Below are 25,229 nucleotides of genomic sequence, written 5' to 3' on the forward strand. Positions count from 1 at the left end.
CGGTCACTACATTTAATAAATTTACCTAAAATTTGTTCCCAATTAACATCCTCTAGTCATCTTTAAATATATAGTTATTACATATGTATTTAGTAGATAAATGGACACTTTAATATACAACACTTTGAGTCAGTTAGAAGCTTAAATACTAATTGGGATACTAGTTTAGAGGCAAGTTTAGGTCATGAGAGTCAAAGGGAAGAGGAAGAACAGTTTTTTTTTATATTGAAAACTTGTTGAATCAATATTTTTTAATGTAGGAACTTCCAGAGAATGTTTTAGGGATTTTACATGGTAAGTTAGACAAATTATTTCTAATGAATTGAAATAGAGTCATACTCGAATTGCCTGGGGGCTGAATTCAATGGCAGAATGCTTAAGAGGCAGGAAAGCAATGGCAATGCGAAAAATCATTCTTTGTTCTTCACTCTTAAGTAAAACCCTTGCAATGATTGAAGACAATGAGCAATATTTTAAAATATACATAGTGTAAGTGTAATATTCCTATAACATTCGTGGAGACCTTTACTGCAATAAAAGTTTTGACCTTACATCAGCATTTTAATTCCACAACTAGTATAATCCTCCCTCCTCTACCCTCAATAACCATTGAGCTGATATAAACATCAACTTGGACTAGTATATGGGAGAAATATAAATAATATGTCAAATAATAATACTTATAAAATAGAAAAATCACGAAAATGTACAAAAATAAGGGTTTTTAAAGAGGTTCATAGTCCTATAGTTGGTGTTCTAATAGAGTAGTAATTTACTTGTTCGCCTTTTAGTAATAAATGGAGGCGACATCTTGTGGTGGAAACGTTAAATTTTCTGTTGTAAAATGTCACTTGTATTGACATTGGCACTTGGATTAGAGGAGAATTTAATTAATTGCCCTGGCGTTGCCAGACAACGAATCAAAATTCTGACAGAATCCCAAACTTTTATGACTTCTTGGGCCAAAACCCACGACGAAATTATCAGTTTAAAGTGTAAAGTAAACTTTTCTGCGTGTTTTGGACACATTTTTAAACTTAGTCAATATTTTCCACACTGCTGCAAAAGCAACCTCTTGCGGTAAGAGTAATAGGGCTTTTATTGAAAAATGTCTCTTATCAGTGAAGTCATAATTGACAACTTGACTAGCGGCTAAATTCACAATCTTGATCCGGTGTTGCTAGACAACGAATCACATTTCTAATATAACCTCAAACTTTTATGATATTTTGGAGAAAATTTCTTGGCCAATAAGTGTTTAAGCTTTTCTTTATGTCTTATATTAAAATCTTAAGTTTTTTAGGACTTTTTGCCAACGTTTTCTCCTTTCGTCTCCAAAATAGTAACGTAGTAAAAGGTGGCCTCTTACGCAGAACAGTCTAAACTGCTCGATGTCAAGTGACAATGTCAGTAAAGTTATAATTGACAGTTTGATTAGCCGCTAAATTTACATACTCCCTCTGGTGTTGCCAGACATCGAATCAAAATTCTGACATAACCTCAAACTTTTATGACTTCTTGGCGAAAACCCACGACGAAATCATTAGTTTAAAGCTTTTCTCCTTGTTTTGGATACTTGCGCAAAAATGTAGATTTGCGGTCCAATTTTTAGTTTTAGTCAATATTTTCCACTCTCTTCTTCAAATTAATAGAAAAACTAATTATATTAGAAACTTTGCAAAAGCGACCTCTTGCGGTGAAAGTAATTATCCTTTTATTGTCAAATGTCTCTTGTCATACTTGACAATTTATTTCATTAATGGCTAAATCCACATACTTGATCCAGTGTTGCCAGAAGACGAATGACATTTCTAACATAACCTCAAACTGTTACGACGGCTTGAAAATGCGTTTAAAGATTTTCTGTATGTCTTTCTGTAGGACTTTTTGACAACGTCTTCTCTTTTCATCTCCAAAATAGTAACATAGTCAAAGGTGGCCTTTTATGCAGAAAAGACTAAACCGGTCAATGTCAGTAAAGTTATAATTGACAGCTCGATTAGTGGCTAAACTTACATACTCGCTCTGGTACAACGAATCTGGAAACTTGGAAAAACTTTCATGGTCAAAATATGATTAAGCTTTTCTGTGTATCTCGATTCAAATTTTAAGTTTTTTCGACTTTTCAAAGCTTCTTACTCCTTTATCTCTAAATAATAGAGTAGGTCGCCAAAGGCAAGTACGACGAAAAGATCAAGCTTATCGATGTCATGTGAGTAAAGTAACAATTGACAGCTTATTAGATTAGCGGTGACATATACTGCTTGTTCCTGTGTTGCCAAGCTTCAGATCGAATTTCTAACTTCTTTTGGAACTTTTTATCAGCGTTCTTGTTCTTTTTAATCACCAAATAGTAAAGTAGTCAAAGGTGGCCTCTTGCAGCGAAGAAACTAAATTGATCTGGAAACTTCTTACTCCTTTATCTCTAAATAATAGAGTTTGTAGTTAAGGTCAAGTGCGACCAATAGACTAAGCTTATCGATGTCGTTTGTCAATGTGAGTAAAGTAACAATTGACAGCTTATTAGATTAGCGGCGACATATACTATTCGTTCCTATGTTGCCAAACTTCAAATAGAGTTTCTAACTTAACCTCAAACTTTTATGACGCTTGGGGAAAACATTCTAGACTGGAAGGCATAAATCAATCTTCATGGAACTTTTTGTTAGTGTTCTTTTTCTCTTTTTATCTCCAATCAATGTCAAATGTCAATGTCAGTAAAGTCATAATTGACAGCTTGATTAGCGGCTAAATTCACATAGCCTCCCTGGTGTTGCCAACTTTAAATAAAAAACGTAACCTCAATCGTCCTTGGCCAAAATTGTTAATCACGAAATTATCATTTTAAGACATTTAGGTTCATTAATGAAATCCAAAATGACCCTTGGAACTAGGAAGACCCCTGACGAGGCGTCCCTATGACTAGCATCTAAATACACACTCGTTCCGACGTCGGCAGAATGACAAACAAGTAATACTACCCTCTTAATAAAACCATGTAGTCCTCCCGCAACGATAAACACATCTTGTAACACTTTATCATAGCATATATAGGACCAAAAAACCCCCAATTTTCACCCTTTTATAGGCAAGAACATCTTACAGATCGCCATTATCGATGGCCCTATTCAAATCGTTAACGACCCTACCGAGGGCCTCGCGATGCTCGCTGTCTCTCTTGAACATCGCGTCCAAAAAAGTCTCGTTAGCGAAGAACCCAAAGACACTCTCGACCCGGTTTATCGATTTATCCGTTAGGTGTCGCGAGATGATGGCCTTGAGGATCTTTTGGGATTCCCCCAGGGCTTTTACCAAATAGTTGCGGTCGTAGCTGAAGTCCACCTCGTAGAAGGAGATGATCGTCATGCCTGTAAGTGAGGATGTATTAGGGTCTATTAAAACGCTAGTAATTTAATTCTTACCGGCCATACGGAATTTGCTTTTGAACTTCTCGGCCAGTTTTAAGTCCTCCTCTGATAGTAAATTGTTGCGGTGTAACACGCCTAATTTGATTACCACTTTGATGATGTTTTTGATGAGTTTTTCGGCTTCTTTTTTGTTGTTTGACTGAAATATGATCATACTTTGGTCTATGCTAGGGGGGTTTTATTATACGCGAACTCACGTATTGTTTGGCAAGCCGATATAAATTGTCTAGAAGGGATGCGGTGACGTCATCGATGAACACCTTGGCAACGTTCTTGCCCGCCATTTTGCTCAGGATCTTTTTCTGAGCTCTGAGGCCGATGTCACGAGCCTTAAATGTGCTCTCGGTCATAACTAAGAAAAACAAAACTTTATTTTAAAAAAAAACACACTTAAGACTAGCGTAGAGCATAGTAAAAGAGCAGAAAACTGTTCAAATTCATTTAATAATTCCGCACTTCAAAAATTAACTGAAAATATGCAAGCATTGGCTGTCTAAGACTCATTATATTAAGCTCCTAAAGGTGCGCAATATTTGGAAATTTAAATATTTCAGAAACATGAGGAAAAAAAATGATTTAAAGACTTTAAAACACGTGGAAGCGATTTCGAAGCCTCAACAAACAAGAATTATAAATCCTAATTTAAAGAACAGGACTTAATTTGGAAATTGACTAAATCCAGTTACCATCGATTTGATCTGATCTATATCCACAATAAAATTGCAAAAAAAAAATTTTAGACATTGTAAATGCCACCAAAATGAATAGGATGGACCCTTGTAGGGGCTTTTACTTACTGCTAAATCTTTGAGAATTGAAAACATTTAAAATGTAATAAATTACTTGAAGTAAGACTAATTTTTTTAAAATATTTTCACTAAAGTCCTCCCTCCCGCCCCCTTTTCTTTAACTCCAAAATTCCCAGATTCAGTATTGTATAATTGAGAAATTATCGTTTTTTGGAAATTTTCAAATTAAAATTTCATTCTACCTTTAAATTTTTGGTAATGACAAAAGTTCAAAAAATGTAGAAGTCCATTAAAAAGTGGTCACTACAAGTCAAAATTTTAATTTTATTCAACAATTGCAAAATTTATTTAAAAAATTTCTGGTTTTAGAGTTTCATAACACGTCGATATTTAAGAGTTTTTAATAGGTCCCCAATTTGAGTTTCAATAGGAAAAATCATGAAAAAGTTACAATTTCACATTGTTACAAAAAAAATCTAAGTTTTTTGTTTTTTAGAAATTAAAATCGTGATTTTTGTATCTTTTGGAAGTTTAAAATTCATCCAAAATTATTAAAAAAAAAACGTAAATAATTAAAACTCTGCATGCGCTTTAACAGTAAAAAAATTAAAATTTCCTAGCATAACATTGAAAACTCTTTGCAATGTTTGGAATAAAATAGACACATATCTCAAATGACTGGAAGAAATAAGAAATTACTTTAAATAAGCAAGAAGTATTCCAATAAATTAAAATATATTAAACAATGGCTTTAAATGTCTCATGTGTTAAACTCCTGGAATACCATTGAGAATTGGTTGAAATAACATGAATAAAATCGAAAATTGCCTCAAATTCCTGGGAGAAATAAGAAATTACATTAAAGAAGCAGGAAGTGTCCCAATAACATACAAGATATTAGACAATGGCTTAAAATGTTTGACGGGAACTTTAAATGACATCAAACTAATTTTAAATTTTTCGAATTTTTTATATTTCAACGTTCACCCAAAAGAAAATGTTGAATTCAATACATCATACATACATCAAAAATCATACTTTATATTATTTACACCAATGAGTTACCAGAGGTTGTGAGCGACGCTGTTCTACTGCTTAATGTGAATAAATCCCAATTTATTAAATTCAACTATAAAAAAATGCTTATTCATTTACCTATAAAGCAGATCTTAAACAAATTAAAATTCTAGATTATGTAACTTTTCTGGGGATCAGGTTAGACCATAGTTTAGATTGAATACATAACATTGACTCTCTTGCAAACAAAATAGCCTCTTACTGCTATGCATTAAAAATAATTTCCATGCATGTAAGTGCAGAAACATCAAAAATAGCATACTATGCCTAAAATATGGAGTCATATTCTGGGGTGACAGCTCAGAGGCAGATATGATCATTGTTCTTCTGAAACGCTGTATCAGAAACATATATAGCCTAAAGGTGATGGAGACTTGCAGAGAAAAATTTAAACAAAGTAAAATCTTAACACTCCTTACATTTTGAAAGCAGCGTTGTTTGTTAAAGATAATCCAGACCTCTTCTTAGAAACAAATAGGGAACATCCCCATAAAACAAGGCATAAATACAATTTAAAAAATGTAAAATGTAACTTTAGTTTTATTCAGAAAAAAGTTCAATATAATCTTATAAAAATTTTCAATAAAATACCTATTGAGATAAGAGCACTTGAAAGCAAAAAACTTTTTAAAATTAACTCTAATTGAAAAATGCTATTATTCAGTTGATGAATTCCTAAATGATACAACTTTCTCGAGTCTGAGCTGATAGATAACATAACACTACTTTTTATTGAAATTTTACTTGAATGCATAAATACCTACATTGATATTATACTTAGTTCCTCAATTGTGTGTGTCTGTGTGTGCTTTTTTAATTGTATTGTATTTAAAATTAGTGTAAGTTTTATTTTAGAAAATTTTATTACTAAAATACTGTGTAAGGAATCTAAGTTTTATGCTAATTTTAATTTAGTTTATAATCTTAATTTTATTTTCTTTCTTTTAATACATCCTACACCTATTATCGGTTATTGTGCTTTTGGATTAATAAAGAATTGAATTGAATTGTTTTCTTTTTTTTGGAAATTTCATTAAAAATTGTTCGTGTGTTTTGGCAATTTAGAATTTATATAAAATAATTTAAAAAAAAACAAAAAAAATGAAATTTCTGCTTTTTCAAACTGGAAAAGTCGAAAATTTCAAGATTAATTTTAATCCTCCTTTAAAATTCCATAATATTTTAGACTCTTGAATTTTCGTGTTTGTCAAATTTCAAAATTTTAAATTAAATAAATGTATTGACATTTTTGTCTCTTTTTTCTGCATTATTTTAATTTCACTTAAAATTCAAAACCCCCTAATTAATTTATTAAAATGCGTAATTTTTTTCCCGAAATTCGTAACGATAAAATATCAAAATTGGTTTAAATCCATTAAAAACCTAATATTCAAAAAAACTATTATTTTTTGATGAAATTTAAAAATTTTGTTAATATTAATTCCGAATTAGATTTTTTAGTTCTCCGTAATTTAGTTTCAAAAATTTCAATAAAAAAATCGTCATTCCATGTATTAAGCAAAAAAAAACCTTAAAAATTATATTTTATTTATTTATTTAGCTATACATTTCTTGCAGTCAGCTGCATAGGGTAGGCGCGCCTAAGAGTACGCACTTAATATTCTTTTCTACATAAAACTACAATAAAGAAAAATAAATAAAAAAAATAGTGGGCAACCAAGCATATATTCTATTAGCCAACAAAAAAACACAGTTTAAAGTAAATTATTTCTACATTAAAAATAACACAACCCTTTTAAAAAAAAAAAAACAAATGCGTACTCTTAGCGCCACATATGCCAAAGAGTACGCAAAGGTTGGGCTAAGAGTACGCAACATCACAATGTTTAAGAAATGTCCAATTGCATAGGTCGCAATGGAATTGCTTTTATCCCATGTAGCTTGTGCAAATTTCATGCCATCTGACCCAATCGCTTCCACCGTAAGAATTGCTGTAGTTCTCTTCACATCCAGGACAGACAGCATCTTCTTGATTGCTGTTGATGCTGATGCTCAAAGCCTTCGAAGGAATTTTCTTCTTCTTCTTCTGCTTAGTGCTGTCAGTAAGTTTCCTTTTACTGCTCGTCTTGTTTTGGGAGGTGGATTCTTGCAGTAAGTCTTTATAAGGTGTAGATGGTAATATTTCCGACCTAAAAAATGTGAAAATATCTTTATTAAATACTAAAAGTAGGAGAGCCTTTATTATTATTGTTGTTGCTATTAAACAACTGCTATCAGTATTCTTGGTTGGTGTTTTGAGACTAGCATCGTGTATTTCTGTCGGAGTAACAGGCTCTTTACGTATCCTATCTATCAAAACTGAAATAGGCAAATTGTCATCATCGTCGGAGTCGTGGTTGTTTAACACTTGAACATTATCTTCATTTTCATGTCGCTTATCGTTTGTTGGTTCAATGTGTAAGGCTCGATCAGTTACCTCTGAAGGTGCAAAATCCTCCTCTGTAAACACATCTGGGTTATATACAATCCTGTAGCACTAAATGCCTTTTCACAAATCTTAATTGTTGCAACCTTGGAATAAGCTGCATGAAATAGTCTAGACATTTGTTTCAGAGTCACTGGTCTACCAGGGTTTTGAATCATGCATTTGTCTCTTTCATTCGAGACTGCAGTTTTCAATGGACCAAAAAAGCATTTATCGAGGGGCTGCATTTTGTGGCTCTTATGGGGCGGCAACGATAGAAGAACTATACAGTTATTCCGACAAAAATTAACTGCTTCAAGGTACAATGTGATGTGTGGTTGTCAAGAATCAAAACAACAGGATCATCCTCTGATGATTTTACGTAGTCTTGAAAATGTCTAAGCCACCTTAAAAGCTCCGAATTCATATAATCAGTTTCTGTCACTAATTGTAAAGTTCCAGGTGGACATCCATAAAAAAGTTCATCGTTCATACGTTTGCGTGGGAAGATAAAAGCGGGGAGTACCCAAACTCCTGAAGCTCTCATACAACACACAGCTGTTACTAACTGTCCTCGTTCTGCTGCAACCATTTTTGAAACTGTTTTCTTGCCCCTGGGGGCAAAAACTTTGAGCATTCTATTAGGGACCGTCGACATCCCGGTTTCATCCATATTAAAATGCGGTGAGCTGGTGCTTTTGTTTTTTCATAGCATTATCTTAAATTTTCAAAAAATCTGTTGCACTGAAACTTATTAAAGCCAATTGCTCTAGCAAAACTTACTTTTTTGGGGAGCTCTAAGAGACAGCAAGTTTCGTTTAGCAAAATCTTTAACCCAGTGATAACCCGCCATTTTTTTCGTTGGATTTAATCTGTGCCTTATTTGGTTTAGCTCGGCGTACTGGAATGCAAGCGACTGCAGGTCTTTCATGCGCAATCCATAGAATCAGTTATCCAGATCTTTAATATGATTCGCCAATTCTTTTTCCTGATCGAGAGTAAAAACTGAGTTTAAACGCCCCAAGGATTGTGAAATAGTCCCTAATCTCAATCGTTTCCGTAAAGAGCACTCGTTAACACCCAAGGCAGCAGCAACTGACGCTTGCTTTCCCCCCAGTCTATTCTAAGTCGCGTCTCATCTAGCAATTCTTGTGTAAATTTCAGCGTACGATTTGTTTTCCTCTTACATTTTCCCATTATCACCTTGTTATTCTGAAATTTATATCCAGAAATTAATTAAAGGTGCCTATCGTTACTAAGCAATTAAAATAAATAACTGTGGCAAAGAGTACGCACTTTGTAATTGTAACTTGCGTACTCTTAGCTCCCTTTTCTAGGATTCCGATTCGGAAATATTGTAAAAAATGTGTTATGCAACCGACAAAACAAGGATGTTTTTAGGTGAGTCTATAGCCTAATGATCGTTGAATTTAACCGCTAATATGCATTTTCTAACAAATGTTTCCACACGATATGATTCCTTAAGTATATTCACTTAAATATTACATCAAAATAGCATATTTTATATTACTTACGACTATTCGTTTATCAATAATCCCACTAAAACTTAAATTCACTGAGCAACACCTTGACACAAACAACCACAAATCACAGAAAACAGACCAAGACCATTCCTCTTTGTGTTCTGTGCCACAAATGGCCATATTGGATTCGACCCGCGGTGTAGCTATATGGCTCATCCGAGGTCTGCGTACTCTTAGGGAATGCGTACTCTTAGGTGCGCCTACCCTATTTGCAAAAAATTCTATTTTATCCATTTGACACTAAAATAAATACAATTTGAAATTTAATACCTCATGTAGATGTAATTATGGTTAAGAGATTATCACAATTGATATTACAAAGTAAGGAACATTTTGTGAATGGAATTTTGCCTAAGTAGACTTAAACTCCCACGAATGAGAGAAGAGTGTTCATATCTGATGCATGGCACGTAAAACTATATTTGTTGCAACAAACAAGGAATCAATTTTAGCCTGTAGAAGTTGGCAGAGAAACTTTACGGACTGATAGTACCGACGTAGAATTAAAGGAACTTCATTAAATCTTGTAAGCATAATCTTATGGCAAAGTTTACTGAATAAAATATTTTTAATGTTTACTGAATAAAGTATTTTATTCAGTAAACATTATGTACGAAATGATCTAGGCGCACTTTTCATCACCTGATCAATATATGGATCAAAAGAGAATTTATCATCAAACACCATCCGCAGTTCTTTCACCTCAACAAGCCTATTTAAGGAAGTACCATTGGTACAGTATAGTTAAAGAGAATTGACAAATCCCATTAACAGAGGCTTGATGGTGCGCATAGGCCAGCATTTTGCATCCCAATAAAGAAAGAAGATCATTTCATTTATGAGGATAATGAATAACAGTGCCCCAGATTTGATCCTTGGAGCATACCTGACTATTTTGACGTGAAAAATGTTGACTTGATACCTTGAATCTCGACAAACTTCTGAGGTTCTCTAAGGTTTTGGTAAGGTTGTTAGAGAAACCAAATTGTACAGCTGCTTTCATTAATAGAATAAATATGTTAATTTGATGAAAGGCTTTGAGAAAATCGGTGTATATTAATTACGTCTACCTGCCCCCTATCGTTGAAAACTTTGAAAGATTAGTCATACATGATTTTTTGGGATAGTATCTGTGTTGGTGAACTGACAATATGTTTTGAACTTTTGAAAGTAAGACTTTTCGTAAGATATCCTCAAACACTTTAAAAAAATTGCGTAATACGGAAATTCCACGATAGTTCTCAATCGACGTCGGGTCGTTTCTTTTTTATAAATAGGGATGATTTTTCTAACCTTTCAAAATTCCGAAAATACACCATCTTTCCGTATGAACCTTTTAACATAAAAAGCAGATCTCTGTCAAAATCCTATTATGAATGATTAAAAGAAAATCTTATAAATTATCGAAAACTATTAAAAAAAAACAAAAATAATTATACTTCTGCCTTTTAAAACCAAAAGATTTAAAGATTTTACTAAAATATTTAAATTCCTTGAATTTGGCCTTTGGTCAAAAATTCCAAAACTACTTTAAATCCTTCTCCCCAGCCTTTTAATTAAACTTAAAATTCCAAAACTTTACAAAAAAAGAAATAGAAAGAGATGCTGAATGTCTCGTTAACAACCACACATAAAAAGAAAACAGCTTCCGTTCATTCATTCATGTGTTATACATATATCGTATTACTTACTACAGACAACAAATGTGAACGAACTTCCTGATGGCACCGTTTAAAATGCGATAAAACCTATGTATACCGGAAACGGAGGATCTAATTCTGAACATTCGCTCCTTATAAGAATCAATCATCATCAGGAAACACCCATAAATCATTACACATACAAAGTGGATCAAATTGCTTTGACAGAAATAAGAAACTTTTATAGGCTACAAAATAACTCACCCTGTATATTGATGTCACGTGTTTTTCTATACATATTTGATCACGTTACGAGCCTTATTTTATTTTTTTAATAATTCATAAAACTACTATTCGAGAAGCACTTTAATATTTAATGAATTACTCATAATGGAAATAGCAACGTTCTTACAAACAAAAATGAATGTATGGTATGTACGTGTAACATAAATACAGAAATCTTATCGCCGCATGCATGCATATTGTGTCGTAACGACGTAGAAGGCAATTGTTTCTGGTGATATCACCGTTAAATATTAAAAAAAAAAACAAAACAAAATAAAACTAAAACCTACCTGATGTTGACGATGGGTCTTTCATATGGCAAAACAAACAAAAGCAAAAATAAAATTTCTAAAAAAAAAAACAAAAATAAATAAATAAAAATGTTTTACGTGGGGTGGGACTACTATCTTACATAGACAATTTGAACATTCGGTCGCGACGTATTGGTATATGATCCAGCTTTCCACTTCCACAATAGTGGACATGTTGTCTTCTTTTAACATTAACTACAAGAGGGATCAGAATGTGGCAGTGTTCGTTTTGATTTAGGGCCAAAGGGTTTGTTTGATCTGGAACAAAAAGAATACGTTAAATAGGTACTTTGGAAAAATCCAGAAAGGGGTCTTAGATTACTAGGAGTAAGTGGTTTTAGTTTTAGGCTGTCGTAAGTTCAGAAATATGCCTATAACTCATAAAGGTTTTAAGTTACAATAATTCATATATGAAACTATTTATTGACAATTGCTCAAACTACGAGTGAGACCTTCATTCAAATAATTCATAAATGCCTGGAATACTTTTTGAATTATCCAGAACATAAACTGACTTAGGAGTGTCTTAATATGAAGTAGTATTTAATTATTAAAATTTTAATTATAGGCCCTCAAAAAACTGGGTATAACTCAAAAACTTCTTCAGCTACAAAACTTATTTATATATGAAATTGTTCATTGAGAATTGCCGAAACTGCGAGTGAAATCCTAATTCAAATGCCCTGAATAGTTTTTGAATTATCCAGGCTAGAAACTGACTTAAATTAAAATTAAACGATACGGAGAGGTTGAATTTTTCATCCAAGGTGCCTGGACTAATCAATTGTTGCACCTTGTTTCTTCTCTCTTGGTCTCTTGCTCTAACTTATGGTGTTTGTTAGCCGTCTTGCTCTGATTAGGTTTGGTAATAGGCATAGCCGTCCCTTAGTCCGGGCGTATTTGATTTTTTATTTTAATTGTTTGGAAATTTTACAGAAACCATATTTAAAGTCCCTAAGAGTAAACACGTGATTATGAGTAAAATTAAATATTTATTATAGTAAATAACAATTTTCTACATACTATTTATCACCTATGGAAATTTAATTAAATATTGATTTTTTCATCCTAGGCTCTTAAAGTCGTGCCTCATACATCTGGGTATAACTCAAAACGCTCTTGAGTTACAAAAATTATTTATACAAGAAATAGTTCATTAAGAATTGCTCAAACTACGAGTAAAACCCCCCATTTAAATGCCTGGAATAGTTTTTGAATTATCCAGGCTAGAAACTGACTTAAATTAAAATTAAACGATACGGAGAGGTTCAATTTTTCATCCGAGGTGCCTGGACTAATCAATTGTTCCTCCTTGTTTGTTTTCTCTTGCTCTAGCTTATGGCGTTTGTTAGCCGCCTTGCTCTGATCAGATTTGACAGTTGGCCCTGTCGTATTTGATTTTTTCGAATTATTAGGTTAAGGATTTATATTTAAATAATCATTAATCATAGTCGTGTTTATTATATACTTCCTTTTATTACTTAAGCAAAAATTAAATTTAATGATTTGGGGCTGTTTAGTTTTTCATCCAAAGTGCCTGGACTAATCAATTGTTGCTCCCTGTTTGTTTTTTTCTCGCTCTAACTTATGGCGTTTGTTAGCCGTCTTGCTCTGATCAGATTTGACAGTTGGCCCTGTCATCCCTTAGTCCGGACGTATTCGATTTTTTTCGAATTTTTAGGTTAAGGATTTATATTTAAATAATCATTAAGCATAGTCGTATTTATTATATACTCCCTTTTATTAATTAAGCAAAAATGAAATTAAATGATTTGGGGATGTTGAGTTTTTCATCCAAGATGCCTGGACTAATCAATTATTGCTCCCGGTTTGTTTTTTCTCGCTCTAGCTTATGGCGTTTGTTAGCCGTCTTGCTCTGATCAGGTTTGACAGTTGGTCTTGTGGTCCCTTAGTCCGGACGTATTTGATTTTTTCTTTTCATTTTTTGGAAACTTTACAGAAACCATATTTAACATGTAATTATCAGTAAAAATAAATAATTATTATAGTGAATATAAATAATCTACATTCTATTTATCACCTATGGAAATTTAATTAAATATTGATTGTTTGCTCCAAGGCTCTTAAAGTCGTGCCTCAACATCTGGGTATAACTCCTAAACTTCTTGAGCTATAAAAATTATTTATACATGAAATAGTTCATTGAGAATTCCTCAAACTACGAGTAAAACCCCCTATTTAAATGCCTGGAATAGTTTTTGAATTATCCAGGCTAGAAACTGACTTAAATTAAAATTAAACGATACGAAGAGGTTGAAATTTTTATCAAAAGTGTCTGGACTAATCAATTCTTTTTTTCTTGCTCTAGCTTATGGCGTTTGTTAGCCTTCTTGCTCTAATTAGGTTTGACAGAAGGCATTCTCGTCCCTTAGTCCGGACGTATTTGATTTTTTCGAATTTTTAGGTTAAAGATTTATATTTAAACAGGGTTGGCAAAAAACTGGGTTTTTGTATGCTCTGAGTGGGGTTTTGGGTATTTGTGCTGGGTTTTTGTGTTTTTCTTGGGTATTTGTTGGGTATTTGTCATTTTACGGAACTCTAACCTCAAATTATAGAAAAATAACATTAGTTTTGAAGTTTTGACTAGACTGTTTGTTTTTTGGTGTTGTGTTAAAACTTTACACAACATTAGTAAAGTGTTATAATAGTAACAAAACATAGTGTTTTAGTGTGTTTCTTTTTGATGTGTAAACTGAAAGTAAAAGGTGAGTTTTACTTTTTTTAAACTATAAATATTTTCAACATGGGTTTTTCTTGGATTTATGGAAGAAAAATATGGATGGTAACACAACAAAAACAAACCTAGTTGAAGTTATCGTTGAAGATATACAACTTGAAGAAGTGGTAAACTCAGGAAACGATATGAATAAAAATGACAAGATGGAAGACTGTAACACCATCACAACAGTCTTTTGATAGTCTTTCATCAATACCATCCACATCAACACAAGGGAATTCTGTGTCTAGAAATTTGGAGGCTCATCACGAGGTCGTCAACATCTTGGATGGATCGTCGGAGATTTCAGTCAGTGAGATTGAAATGAAGCAAAACTTGGAAAAAAGAAGAAAACGAAGTTACGACAAGTGCAAAGGTAGCTAAAAAGGAAGACAATAAAGGAAGGGTTAAAAAAGGTGGGGACTATTACGAAGGGGGTTGTCACAAATCTGTAAAGTGGGAATATGTGATTCGATTGACAGTTGGTACACTCAAGTGCAAATTTTGTCCTCAAAAACTGACGGGAAAAATAGAGAGGATTAAAGCACATCTTGGAAAGTGTTCGTTGTATCTGGAGAGCCAGGTAGTTCCTTTGCGATTATCAGATGATGACAATAGTTCTTTTTCTACGTGCCCTATAACAGAAAGCACAAAAAAAAAACAGAAAAAGGCCAGAACAAGATAGAGAATCCCCCCAATTGAGTTACAGTGACGGTGTTGCAGTTACAATGACTCCTAAAAGAAGAAAACAAACAGTTTCGGACAAAGTAGTCGTGAAAACATCAAAGGAAGAAAAACATACGTTGGACCTCAAAATTGCAGAATGTTTTTATACATGCAATCTCTCATTTTCCACAGTTGAACATCCATCTTTTATTGAGATGATCCAATCCCTTCGACCAGGTTATACACCCCCTAACAGGAGAAAAATTGCCGGAAACTTGCTGGATGAAGTTTACGAGGTTTATGAAAAAGAAATAAGGGAAGTTCTAATGCAGACCGAGGGAAATAGACCAGTTACTCTGATGTTCGATGGATGGTCTAGTGTTAGAAACGATCCAATTATATCGACAAGCATTCACACCGGAAATAGTTCTTTTTTGTTATCTTCATTAGATTGCGTCGATGACAAAAAAATATCTAAATATCATTTTGAAATCGCTGAAGGTGCGATTAAACAATGTAAGGAATTATACAATAAAGACGTTTTTGCAATAGTAACCGACAATGAAAATAAAATTAAGAAATTTAGGAAAATGGTTGCAGAGAAATATCCCTCTATACTAACCTATGGATGTAATGCACATTATTTAAATCTATTGGAAAAAATTGTTTCGCCACAAACTGTCCTCAAACACTTGGTAGAAATACAGACATATATCAGAAACCACCATAAACCTCACGGAATTCTTAAACTTAAAGGGGGTTTAATGCCTCAAATTCTCTTGATCAGCATATTATAAGAAAAATTGACGACATTAATTTATACAAAAATGCACTTGACTTAGAGCAACAACTACAGGCAGTTGGTATTGCCTTAGATAAATTCCAGAGTGACCAAACTACTCTCGCCGATGCCGTCAACATCTGGCTAGATTTATTAAACAAACCATGTCTAAGCCCCTACATTGAAGACATTAAAAAAAATTTGAGGAGGGAATACAACCCTTCCACTTTCTATGTTTTTTAACTGATCCTAAATATATGGACAAAAACCTAGAAAAAAAATACCAGGATGAGGCAGAGGCTTGGTTACTTGAGAATCACGAAGATTTTTTCCAAGGTTATCTGTTATTCCGAATAAAGGATGAAGATATTTATCAATCATCACTTTTTAAGAAAAGCGTGATAAAAAACATGTCTGCATTCAAATGGTGGTCAATTGTAAAAACTAAGATTACTTCCATAGCTCAAAATTCAGATTCAGATCGTATTTTGATGAACACGGCCACATTTTTTGCTTACATTCTTGCCTTGCTAGTTCTGCAGCTCTGGAAAGAATCTTTAGTTCCTATGGTTTGGTGTGGACTGATCTTCGGAATAAGTTGCTGCCAGATAAGGTAGAAAAGCTAGTAAAAATAATTAAAGTGAGCCATTTTAAAAAAGAGAAAAAGAAAAAGTTGTTTTAGGTGTTTAATTTATTTTTATTTTATTCCTATAATGAATAAGGCGTTTTGTTTTTGTTTTGTTTTTTATATTTTAATGTAAAAATTGATTTTTTGAAACTTAGGAATAAGAATATTAAAGACTGGTCTATTAGTACCTTTCTGTTCTGTTTCCAATTGAAATTATTTATTTAATTTTGTTCCTTACGAAAAAGTGAGAAACCCGATTTGTTGATAAAACTTAGGAATAAGAATGTCATTATATTTTGATATTTTGTTATTAAATACTATATAAATAAAAAGTATCTCAATTTTGTCTCATTTTTCATTTTTTTTAAACATCTCAAATTCTTTGGGCTTTTGTATGGGTTTTTGTGTTGGGTTTTTGTATAGGTCGTTGGGTTGGTTTTTGGCACAAAAACCCTGTGGGTTTTTTAAATGGGTTTTTCGTTTTGCCAATCCTGTATTTAAATAATCATTAATCATAGTCGTGTTTATTATATACTTCCTTTTATTAGTTAAGCAAAAATGATTTGGGGATGTCGAGTTTTTCATCCAAGATGCCTGGACTAATCAATTGTTGCTCCCGGTTTGTTTTTTCTCGCTCTAGCTTATGGTGTTTGTTAGCCGTCTTGCTCTGATTAGGTTTGACAGTAGGCAATGTCGTCTCTTAGTCCGGGCGTATTTGATTTTTTGTTTTCATTTTTTGGAAACTTTACAGAAACCATATTTAACATGTAATTATCAGTAAAAATAAATAATTATTATAGTGAATATAAATAATCTATATTCTATTTATCACCTATGGAAATTTAATTAAATATTGTTTCCTCCAAGGCTCTTAAAGTCGTGCCTCAACATCTGGGTATAACTCCGAAACTTCTTGAGCTATAAAAATTCTTCATATTTTTCATCAATTGCTCGAACTGTAAGTGAAAACCTTATTCAAATTTACTCTGTACTACGCATTACATATTATACAATCCGAGCCTTTTAAATGGCCGACCTCGTTAAAAAACATCCGTTTTAACTCCGTTATTATTCAAACGACGGCTAAGTCATTTAAAAAGGAAATAAAAAGGATTTAGGGCCATGATTTTCTGAATAACTTTTCACGGTTTTGTTCCTCAAGTTCTCCCTTTTCATCCCCTTTTTATCGTTCAAGTGGTCTGGCCTTTATTATCCTCGGCACTTCTTTTGCATAAAAACCGTTTTTTTTTTGCAGAAAATTATGCTTTAAATAATTTTGTTTGCGTGTTACACCGCCATAAAGGGTGGATTTCCTATATGTTTCTAATGGGGTTATATGTCGTGCCCTTGCTTGGAGTTTTTCACATACATTTATAAATTTTTTTTTATTTTTCCGGAAAATGGTATTAACGATTGTCCCATGTACGCATGATCCGTATTAGAAATTACCGTGTTTATTGCGATCAAAACGTATTTGGATAAAAGTCGCTCACATGCCCTCAATGTTCTAAGAACAGCTGCCTCTTATCGGCCAGGTGACAGACAAGGCCAGCGATCCGTTCTTCCTTTTAACGGTTTTCTTTTCTTTTTAATTTCTTATATATGGCTCGTGCCAATACAGGGTAGGATTTAGAACAATATCCGTTATTTTTCCCTAGGATTTGTCACAATAGAATTTACCATATTAAGATAAACACTGAATAAAGCCGAATATTATTCCGACTGATTGACTCAGTTCGACCAAATTGACGCTGACAAGTTGCTCTTCTGTCAATGAAAAAATCAGCTGATGCATTGCCGATTGCCGCATTGCCAGGATAATACCCGACCACGCCCATAGTCTAAATGCCATATTACTTTATCTATATATAATTTGTCAAGGGAATTGCAAATTTATGACAACCGCGAATAGGTTTTGATAAAGTAAGGAATAATTGTTTTACGGTCAAAACTAAAAACAAGTAGTCGTAAGAAATTGACATTTGACCCATTGGTTATCTGTCAATGTCATTTGTCAATCAACAAGGCAGGATGGTAATGGTAAAGTGGTAATGCCACAATTGTTTGACATCTGTCAAACGAGTTGGACGGGTTATCTGTCATTTGTCAACGCCCGGCAAATATTATGACATTCCAGTGTTAATATAAAACATTTTTATACCCAATAGTCCAGTATTTGATTTATTGTTAAAACCTGTTTGGAAAGTAAAATAGACTTGCGACGGTTCTGTCGAAAACGGGTAATCATAAGAAATTGACATTTGACCCGTTAGTTATCTGTCAATGTCATTTAAAAACAGGGCAGGACCGAATTGGTTCATGAAATTCTGATTTACAACAAATCCATTCCCACGATTGGTTGACATCTGTCAAACGAGTTGGACAGATGGATTACTTCAACATCCAGTGTTGCCACAGTTACAATATAATTTCAGTTTTTGGCAGGTGACAGTTAATAACATAATAAACATTAAAAACTCGTAATGCGTTGATGTTAGAAAATAAAATTTTTTTTACGGTCCTGTCTAAACAGGTGAGCCAGAACGAATAAATTTTTGACACATCACATGCTATACGTCAACTTCCCGTTTGAGATCAATTTTGCAGTAATTATCATTGACATCTGTCAAAGTCCTTTTAAACCTCCCTGACAGGTCTTGACAAAACAAAAATCCCCAAATCGATTTGTGATTAAAATAATTCGAAGCTAATTCGCGTGAGCGGGAATAATAAGGGCATAATTTAAAATTAAATAATTCATACGGCGGTAAACCGTTATTAGGAAAATGGATTTTTGCCCGACAAAATGGAAACCCCGCTGGGTATTTTTAGATTCCAATCATTCCAATTACCTTTTATACGCCACAGCGTTGATGTGGATGAATTAGGGTTAAACGATACGACCTTCGGGACAAATAAAGCGACGACTGTATAAATAAAATTGAATTTGCATTTATAGGATATCAAACAAAATGGCGTCCGACGGCCATTTTGTATTAGGGAGTTGACAATGTTATTATTATAGTCCTACCGTGTCGATAAATTCGCAACAAGGATATTTCCCCTATTATTTTTTTGGTTGTTCAATAATAATTCAATATCAAAAATTCCGCGGCCAAAAGATGAGATCACCATATAGGAGCAGATTAATTCTTGTTTTCTTGAAGAGGCGTATATGTATATACGTGTTATGTATTCTTGTCTCGCTAAAACCGCTTGACCTCCGAAGGAATGCATGATATAACTTTAAATATGCGGCAGCAGCACATATTTCTTCGGGGGAGTCAGAGATTGGAATACTTTATGTTTTTTAGGTATAAATAATGTAGGTAGGTTTAATTACTCCAACTACATATTATTATTTAATAATAAAAATATGATGAATTAGCGTTGTACGTAAAATTGCTTATTAATTAAACAATGATTTAATTTTAAAATAAATATTTACAAAACCAAATCTATTCAACAACAAATTTCTCAGCATATAACCCGGTATTTTCGTGATCTACTTGATGAGAACAATCCGCTGGTATAGTTAGTTCGAATTCGAAAAAAAAAAAATTTCTTAAAAAAATCGAAAGGGGGGGGTATACCCGAAAAATGAAAAAACCCAACTTTGAAGGCCGATATCTCGGCTTCTATAGGAGCTATCGGGAAAATTCCAACTGTTTTGTCTTAGTTTAGTCGTTCTGAATCCAACGAGACCATCCGCAAGGTCGTAGCTTCTATAATAGCCGAGATATGGCATTTTTGATGCCCATTTTTGGCCTCAAAAACGAGGTCGAAAAAATACTCGATTTCTTAGTTCTGCTCGGATTCCCTTATAACCCGGTATTTTCGTGATCTACTTGATGAGAACAATCCGCTGGTATACTTAGTTCGAATTCGAAAAAAAAAAATTTTCTGAAAAAAATCGAAAGGGGGGGGTATACCCGAAAAATGAAAAAACCCAAACTTTGAAGGCCGATATCTCGGCTTCTATAGGAGCTATCGGGAAAATTCCAACTGTTTTGTCTTAGTTTAGTCGTTCTGAATCCAACGAGACCATCCGCAAGGTCGTAGCTTCTATGATAACCGAGATATGGCATTTTTGATGCCCATTTTTGGTCTCAAAAACGAGGTCGAAAAAATACTCGATTTCTTAGTTCTGCTCGGATTCCCTTATAACCCGGTATTTTCGTGATCTACTTGATGAGAACAATCCACTGGTATAGTTAGTTCGAATTCGAAAAAAAAAAAATTTTCTGAAAAAAATCGAAAGGGGGGGGTATACCCGAAAAATGAAAAAACCCAAACTTTGACGGCCGATATCTCGGCTTCTATAGGAGCTATCTGGAAAATTCCAACGGTTTTGTCTTAGTTTTGTCGTTCTGAATCCAACGAGACCATCCGCAAGGTCGTAGCTTCTATGATAACCGAGATATGGCATTTTTGATGCCCATTTTTGGCCTCAAAAACGAGGTCGAAAAAATACTCGATTTCTTAGTTCTGCTCGGATTCCCTTATAACCCGGTATTTTCGTGATCTACTTGATGAGAACAATCCACTGGTATAGTTAGTTCAAATTCGAAAAAAAAAAATTTTTCTTAAAAAAATCGAAAGGGGGGGGTATACCCGAAAAATGAAAAAACCCAAACTTTGACGGCCGATATCTCGGCTTCTATAGGAGCTATCTGGAAAATTCCACGGTTTTGTCTTAGTTTTGTCGTTCTGAATCCAACGAGACCATCCGCAAGGTCGTAGCTTCTATAATAGCCGAGATATGGCATTTTTGATGCCCATTTTTGGCCTCAAAAACGAGGTCGAAAAAATACTCGATTTCTTAGTTCTGCTCGGATTCCCTTATAACCCGGTATTTTCGTGATCTACTTGATGAGAACAATCCGCTGGTATAGTTAGTTCGAATTCGAAAAAAAAAATTTTTTCTGAAAAAAATCGAAAGGGGGGGGTATACCCGAAAAATGAAAAAACCCAAACTTTGACGGCCGATATCTCGGCTTCTATAGGAGCTATCTGGAAAATTCCACGGTTTTGTCTTAGTTTTGTCGTTCTGAATCCAACGAGACCATCCGCAAGGTCGTAGCTTCTATAATAGCCGAGATATGGCATTTTTGATGCCCATTTTTGGCCTCAAAAACGAGGTCGAAAAAATACTCGATTTCTTAGTTCTGCTCGGATTCCCTTATAACCCGGTATTTTCGTGATCTACTTGATGAGAACAATCCACTGGTATAGTTAGTTCGAATTCGAAAAAAAAAAATTTTTCTTAAAAAAATCGAAAGGGGGGGGTATACCCGAAAAATGAAAAAACCCAACTTTGAAGGCCGATATCTCGGCTTCTATAGGAGCTATCGGGAAAATTCCAACTGTTTTGTCTTAGTTTAGTCGTTCTGAATCCAACGAGACCATCCGCAAGGTCGTAGCTTCTATAATAGCCGAGATATGGCATTTTTGATGCCCATTTTTGGCCTCAAAAACGAGGTCGAAAAAATACTCGATTTCTTAGTTCTGCTCGGATTCCCTTATAACCCGGTATTTTCGTGATCTACTTGATGAGAACAATCCACTGGTATAGTTAGTTCGAATTCGAAAAAAAAAAATTTTTCTTAAAAAAATCGAAAGGGGGGGGTATACCCGAAAAATGAAAAAACCCAACTTTGAAGGCCGATATCTCGGCTTCTATAGGAGCTATCGGGAAAATTCCAACTGTTTTGTCTTAGTTTAGTCGTTCTGAATCCAACGAGACCATCCGCAAGGTCGTAGCTTCTATGATAACCGAGATATGTCATTTTTGATGCCCATTTTTGGCCTCAAAAACGAGGTCGAAAAAATACTCGATTTCTTAGTTCTGCTCGGATTCCCTTATAACCCGGTATTTTCGTGATCTACTTGATGAGAACAATCCACTGGTATAGTTAGTTCGAATTCGAAAAAAAAAAATTTTCTGAAAAAAATCGAAAGGGGGGGGTATACCCGAAAAATGAAAAAACCCAAACTTTCAAGGCCGATATCTCGGCTTCTTAGGAGCTATCGGGAAAATTCCAACGGTTTTGTCTTATTTTTGTCGTTCTGAATCCAACGAGACCATCCGCAAGGTCGTAGCTTCTATAATAGCCGAGATATGGCATTTTTGATGCCCATTTTTGGCCTCAAAAACGAGGTCGAAAAAATACTCGATTTCTTAGTTCTGCTCGGATTCCCTTATAACCCGGTATTTTCGTGATCTACTTGATGAGAACAATCCGCTGGTATAGTTAGTTCGAATTCGAAAAAAAAAATGTTTTTCTTAAAAAAATCGAAAGGGGGGGGTATACCCGAAAAATGAAAAAACCCAAACTTTGAAGGCCGATATCTCGGCTTCTATAGGAGCTATCGGGAAAATTCCAACTGTTTTGTCTTAGTTTAGTCGTTCTGAATCCAACGAGACCATCCGCAAGGTCGTAGCTTCTATGATAACCGAGATATGTCATTTTTGATGCCCATTTTTGGCCTCAAAACGAGGTCGAAAAAATACTCGATTTCTTAGTTCTGCTCGGATTCCCTTATAACCCGGTATTTTCGTGATCTACTTGATGAGAACAATCCACTGGTATAGTTAGTTCGAATTCGAAAAAAAAAAAATTTTCTGAAAAAAATCGAAAGGGGGGGGTATACCCGAAAAATGAAAAAACCCAAACTTTGAAGGCCGATATCTCGGCTTCTATAGGAGCTATCGGGAAAATTCCAACTGTTTTGTCTTAGTTTAGTCGTTCTGAATCCAACGAGACCATCCGCAAGGTCGTAGCTTCTATGATAACCGAGATATGGCATTTTTGATGCCCATTTTTGGTCTCAAAAACGAGGTCGAAAAAATACTCGATTTCTTAGTTCTGCTCGGATTCCCTTATAACCCGGTATTTTCGTGATCTACTTGATGAGAACAATCCGCTGGTATAGTTAGTTCAAATTCGAAAAAAAAAAATTTTTCTTAAAAAAATCGAAAGGGGGGGGTATACCCGAAAAATGAAAAAACCCAAACTTTGACGGCCGATATCTCGGCTTCTATAGGAGCTATCTGGAAAATTCCACGGTTTTGTCTTAGTTTTGTCGTTCTGAATCCAACGAGACCATCCGCAAGGTCGTAGCTTCTATAATAGCCGAGATATGGCATTTTTGATGCCCATTTTTGGCCTCAAAAACGAGGTCGAAAAAATACTCGATTTCTTAGTTCTGCTCGGATTCCCTTATAACCCGGTATTTTCGTGATCTACTTGATGAGAACAATCCGCTGGTATAGTTAGTTCGAATTCGAAAAAAAAAATTTTTTCTGAAAAAAATCGAAAGGGGGGGGTATACCCGAAAAATGAAAAAACCCAAACTTTGACGGCCGATATCTCGGCTTCTATAGGAGCTATCTGGAAAATTCCAACGGTTTTGTCTTAGTTTTGTCGTTCTGAATCCAACGAGACCATCCGCAAGGTCGTAGCTTCTATGATAACCGAGATATGTCATTTTTGATGCCCATTTTTGGCCTCAAAAACGAGGTCGAAAAAATACTCGATTTCTTAGTTCTGCTCGGATTCCCTTATAACCCGGTATTTTCGTGATCTACTTGATGAGAACAATCCACTGGTATAGTTAGTTCGAATTCAAAAAAAAAAATTTTTTTTGAAAAAAATCTAAAGGGGGGGTATACCCGAAAAATGAAAAAACCCTAACTTTGAAGGCCGATATCTCGGCTTCTATAGGAGCTATCGCGAAAATTCCAACGGTTTTGTCTTAGTTTTGTCGTTCTGAATCCAACGAGACCATCCGCAAGGTCGTAGCTTCTACAATAGCCGAGATATGGCATTTTTGATGCCCATTTTTGGCCTCAAAAACGAGGTCGAAAAAATACTCGATTTCTTAGTTCTGCTCGGATTCCCTTATAACCCGGTATTTTCGTGATCTACTTGATGAGAACAATCCGCTGGTACAATTAGTTCGAATTCGAAAAAAAAAAAAAAAATTGAAAAAAATCTAAAGGGGGGGGGTATACCCGAAAAATGAAAAAACCCAAACTTTGAAGGCCGATATCTCGGCTTCTATAGGAGCTATCGGGAAAATTCTAACGGTTTTGTCTTAGTTTCGTCCTTCTGAATCCAACGAGACCACCCGCAAGGTCGTAGCTTCTACAATAGCCGAGATATGACATTTTTGATGCCCATTTTTGGCCTCAAAAACGAGGTCAAAAAAATACTCGATTTCTTAGTTCTGCTCGGATTCCCTTATAACCCGGTATTTTCGTGATCTACTTGATGAGAACAATCCGCTGGTATAGTTAGTTCAAATTCGAAAAAAAAAAATTTTTCTTAAAAAAATCGAAAGGGGGGGGTATACCCAGAAAATGAAAAAACCCAAACTTTAAAGGCCGATATCTCGGCTTCTATAGGAGCTATCGGGAAAATTCCAACTGTTTTGTCTTAGTTTAGTCGTTCTGAATCCAACGAGACCATCCGCAAGAAATAATACTCGATTTCTTAGTTCTGCTCGGATTCCCTCGTAGAACATTGAAAGGCCTTTCAATGTTCTAAGAGCATACCGGATATATGGCGCAGCTTTTGTTTTAATTAAATTAACTGAACATCAAGCTTAATTAACATTAAAAAGGAAACTCTTCTTATTCAATAATAATTTTAATTAATTACACTCACCTGCAATATTAAAATAATTTACTGTTTGATTATAATAATGAAAAATCCAGGGTTGCTATGACAACGCGCGCACGAGAAAACAAATGAACCGTACCACGGCCCACATCGATATTCAATTATTAATTAAATCAACTCTTTTGGCGGTAAAACGGTTCTCGTTTTCCAATAAAACCGAAACAAATCACCCACTTTAAAAAAATTAATCAACCTGGAAACCGAAATCGGTAAAACCTTCACTTCGAAACGACTACATCGGACGCGAATACGCGATTAAAATAAATAACAA

At 34.4% G+C, this 25,229-nt stretch overlaps 1 protein-coding gene across 3 annotated transcripts; it reads right to left on the reverse strand.

Moving 5' to 3' along the window:
* Nucleotides 1–1,257: 1,257 nt before the first annotated feature.
* LOC126736067 (tumor necrosis factor alpha-induced protein 8-like protein) lies at nt 1,258–25,199 on the reverse strand. 3 transcript variants are annotated; one of them, XM_050440271.1, is made up of 6 exons: nt 24,944–25,198; nt 11,561–11,717; nt 11,439–11,496; nt 3,626–3,780; nt 3,423–3,567; nt 1,258–3,368 (listed from the first exon to the last, which is right to left on the reverse strand). In XM_050440271.1, the coding sequence occupies exons 3-6, from the start codon at nt 11,461–11,463 to the stop codon at nt 3,100–3,102; spliced, it is 594 nt and encodes a 197-aa protein (XP_050296228.1). In that variant the 5' UTR covers nt 11,464–11,496; nt 11,561–11,717; nt 24,944–25,198; the 3' UTR covers nt 1,258–3,099. The 3 variants fall into 3 exon arrangements, with proteins under 3 accessions (XP_050296228.1, XP_050296226.1, XP_050296227.1); XM_050440269.1 differs by lacking the exon at nt 11,439–11,496 and having other exon boundaries at nt 24,944–25,199; XM_050440270.1 differs by lacking the exons at nt 11,439–11,496; nt 11,561–11,717; nt 24,944–25,198 and adding an exon at nt 11,128–11,282.
* Between the last annotated feature and the right edge of the window lie 30 nt (nt 25,200–25,229).

The sequence above is a fragment of the Anthonomus grandis genome, chromosome 5 (assembly GCF_022605725.1).
Source record: "Anthonomus grandis grandis chromosome 5, icAntGran1.3, whole genome shotgun sequence".
Taxonomy (NCBI): domain Eukaryota; kingdom Metazoa; phylum Arthropoda; class Insecta; order Coleoptera; family Curculionidae; genus Anthonomus; species Anthonomus grandis.

Excerpts from the sequence above, each read along its gene's own strand:
- LOC126736067 (XM_050440269.1), bottom strand. The coding sequence starts at position 11,651 with ATGTTAAAAGAAGACAACATGTCCACTATTGTGGAAGTGGAAAGCTGG. Across the intron at positions 3,781-11,560 it reads CGAATGTTCAAATTGTCTAT|TTATGACCGAGAGCACATTT; the intron begins GTAAGATAGTAG and ends TGTTTTTCTTAG. Across the intron at positions 3,369-3,422 it reads AAGCAAATTCCGTATGGCCG|GCATGACGATCATCTCCTTC; the intron begins GTAAGAATTAAA and ends CCTCACTTACAG.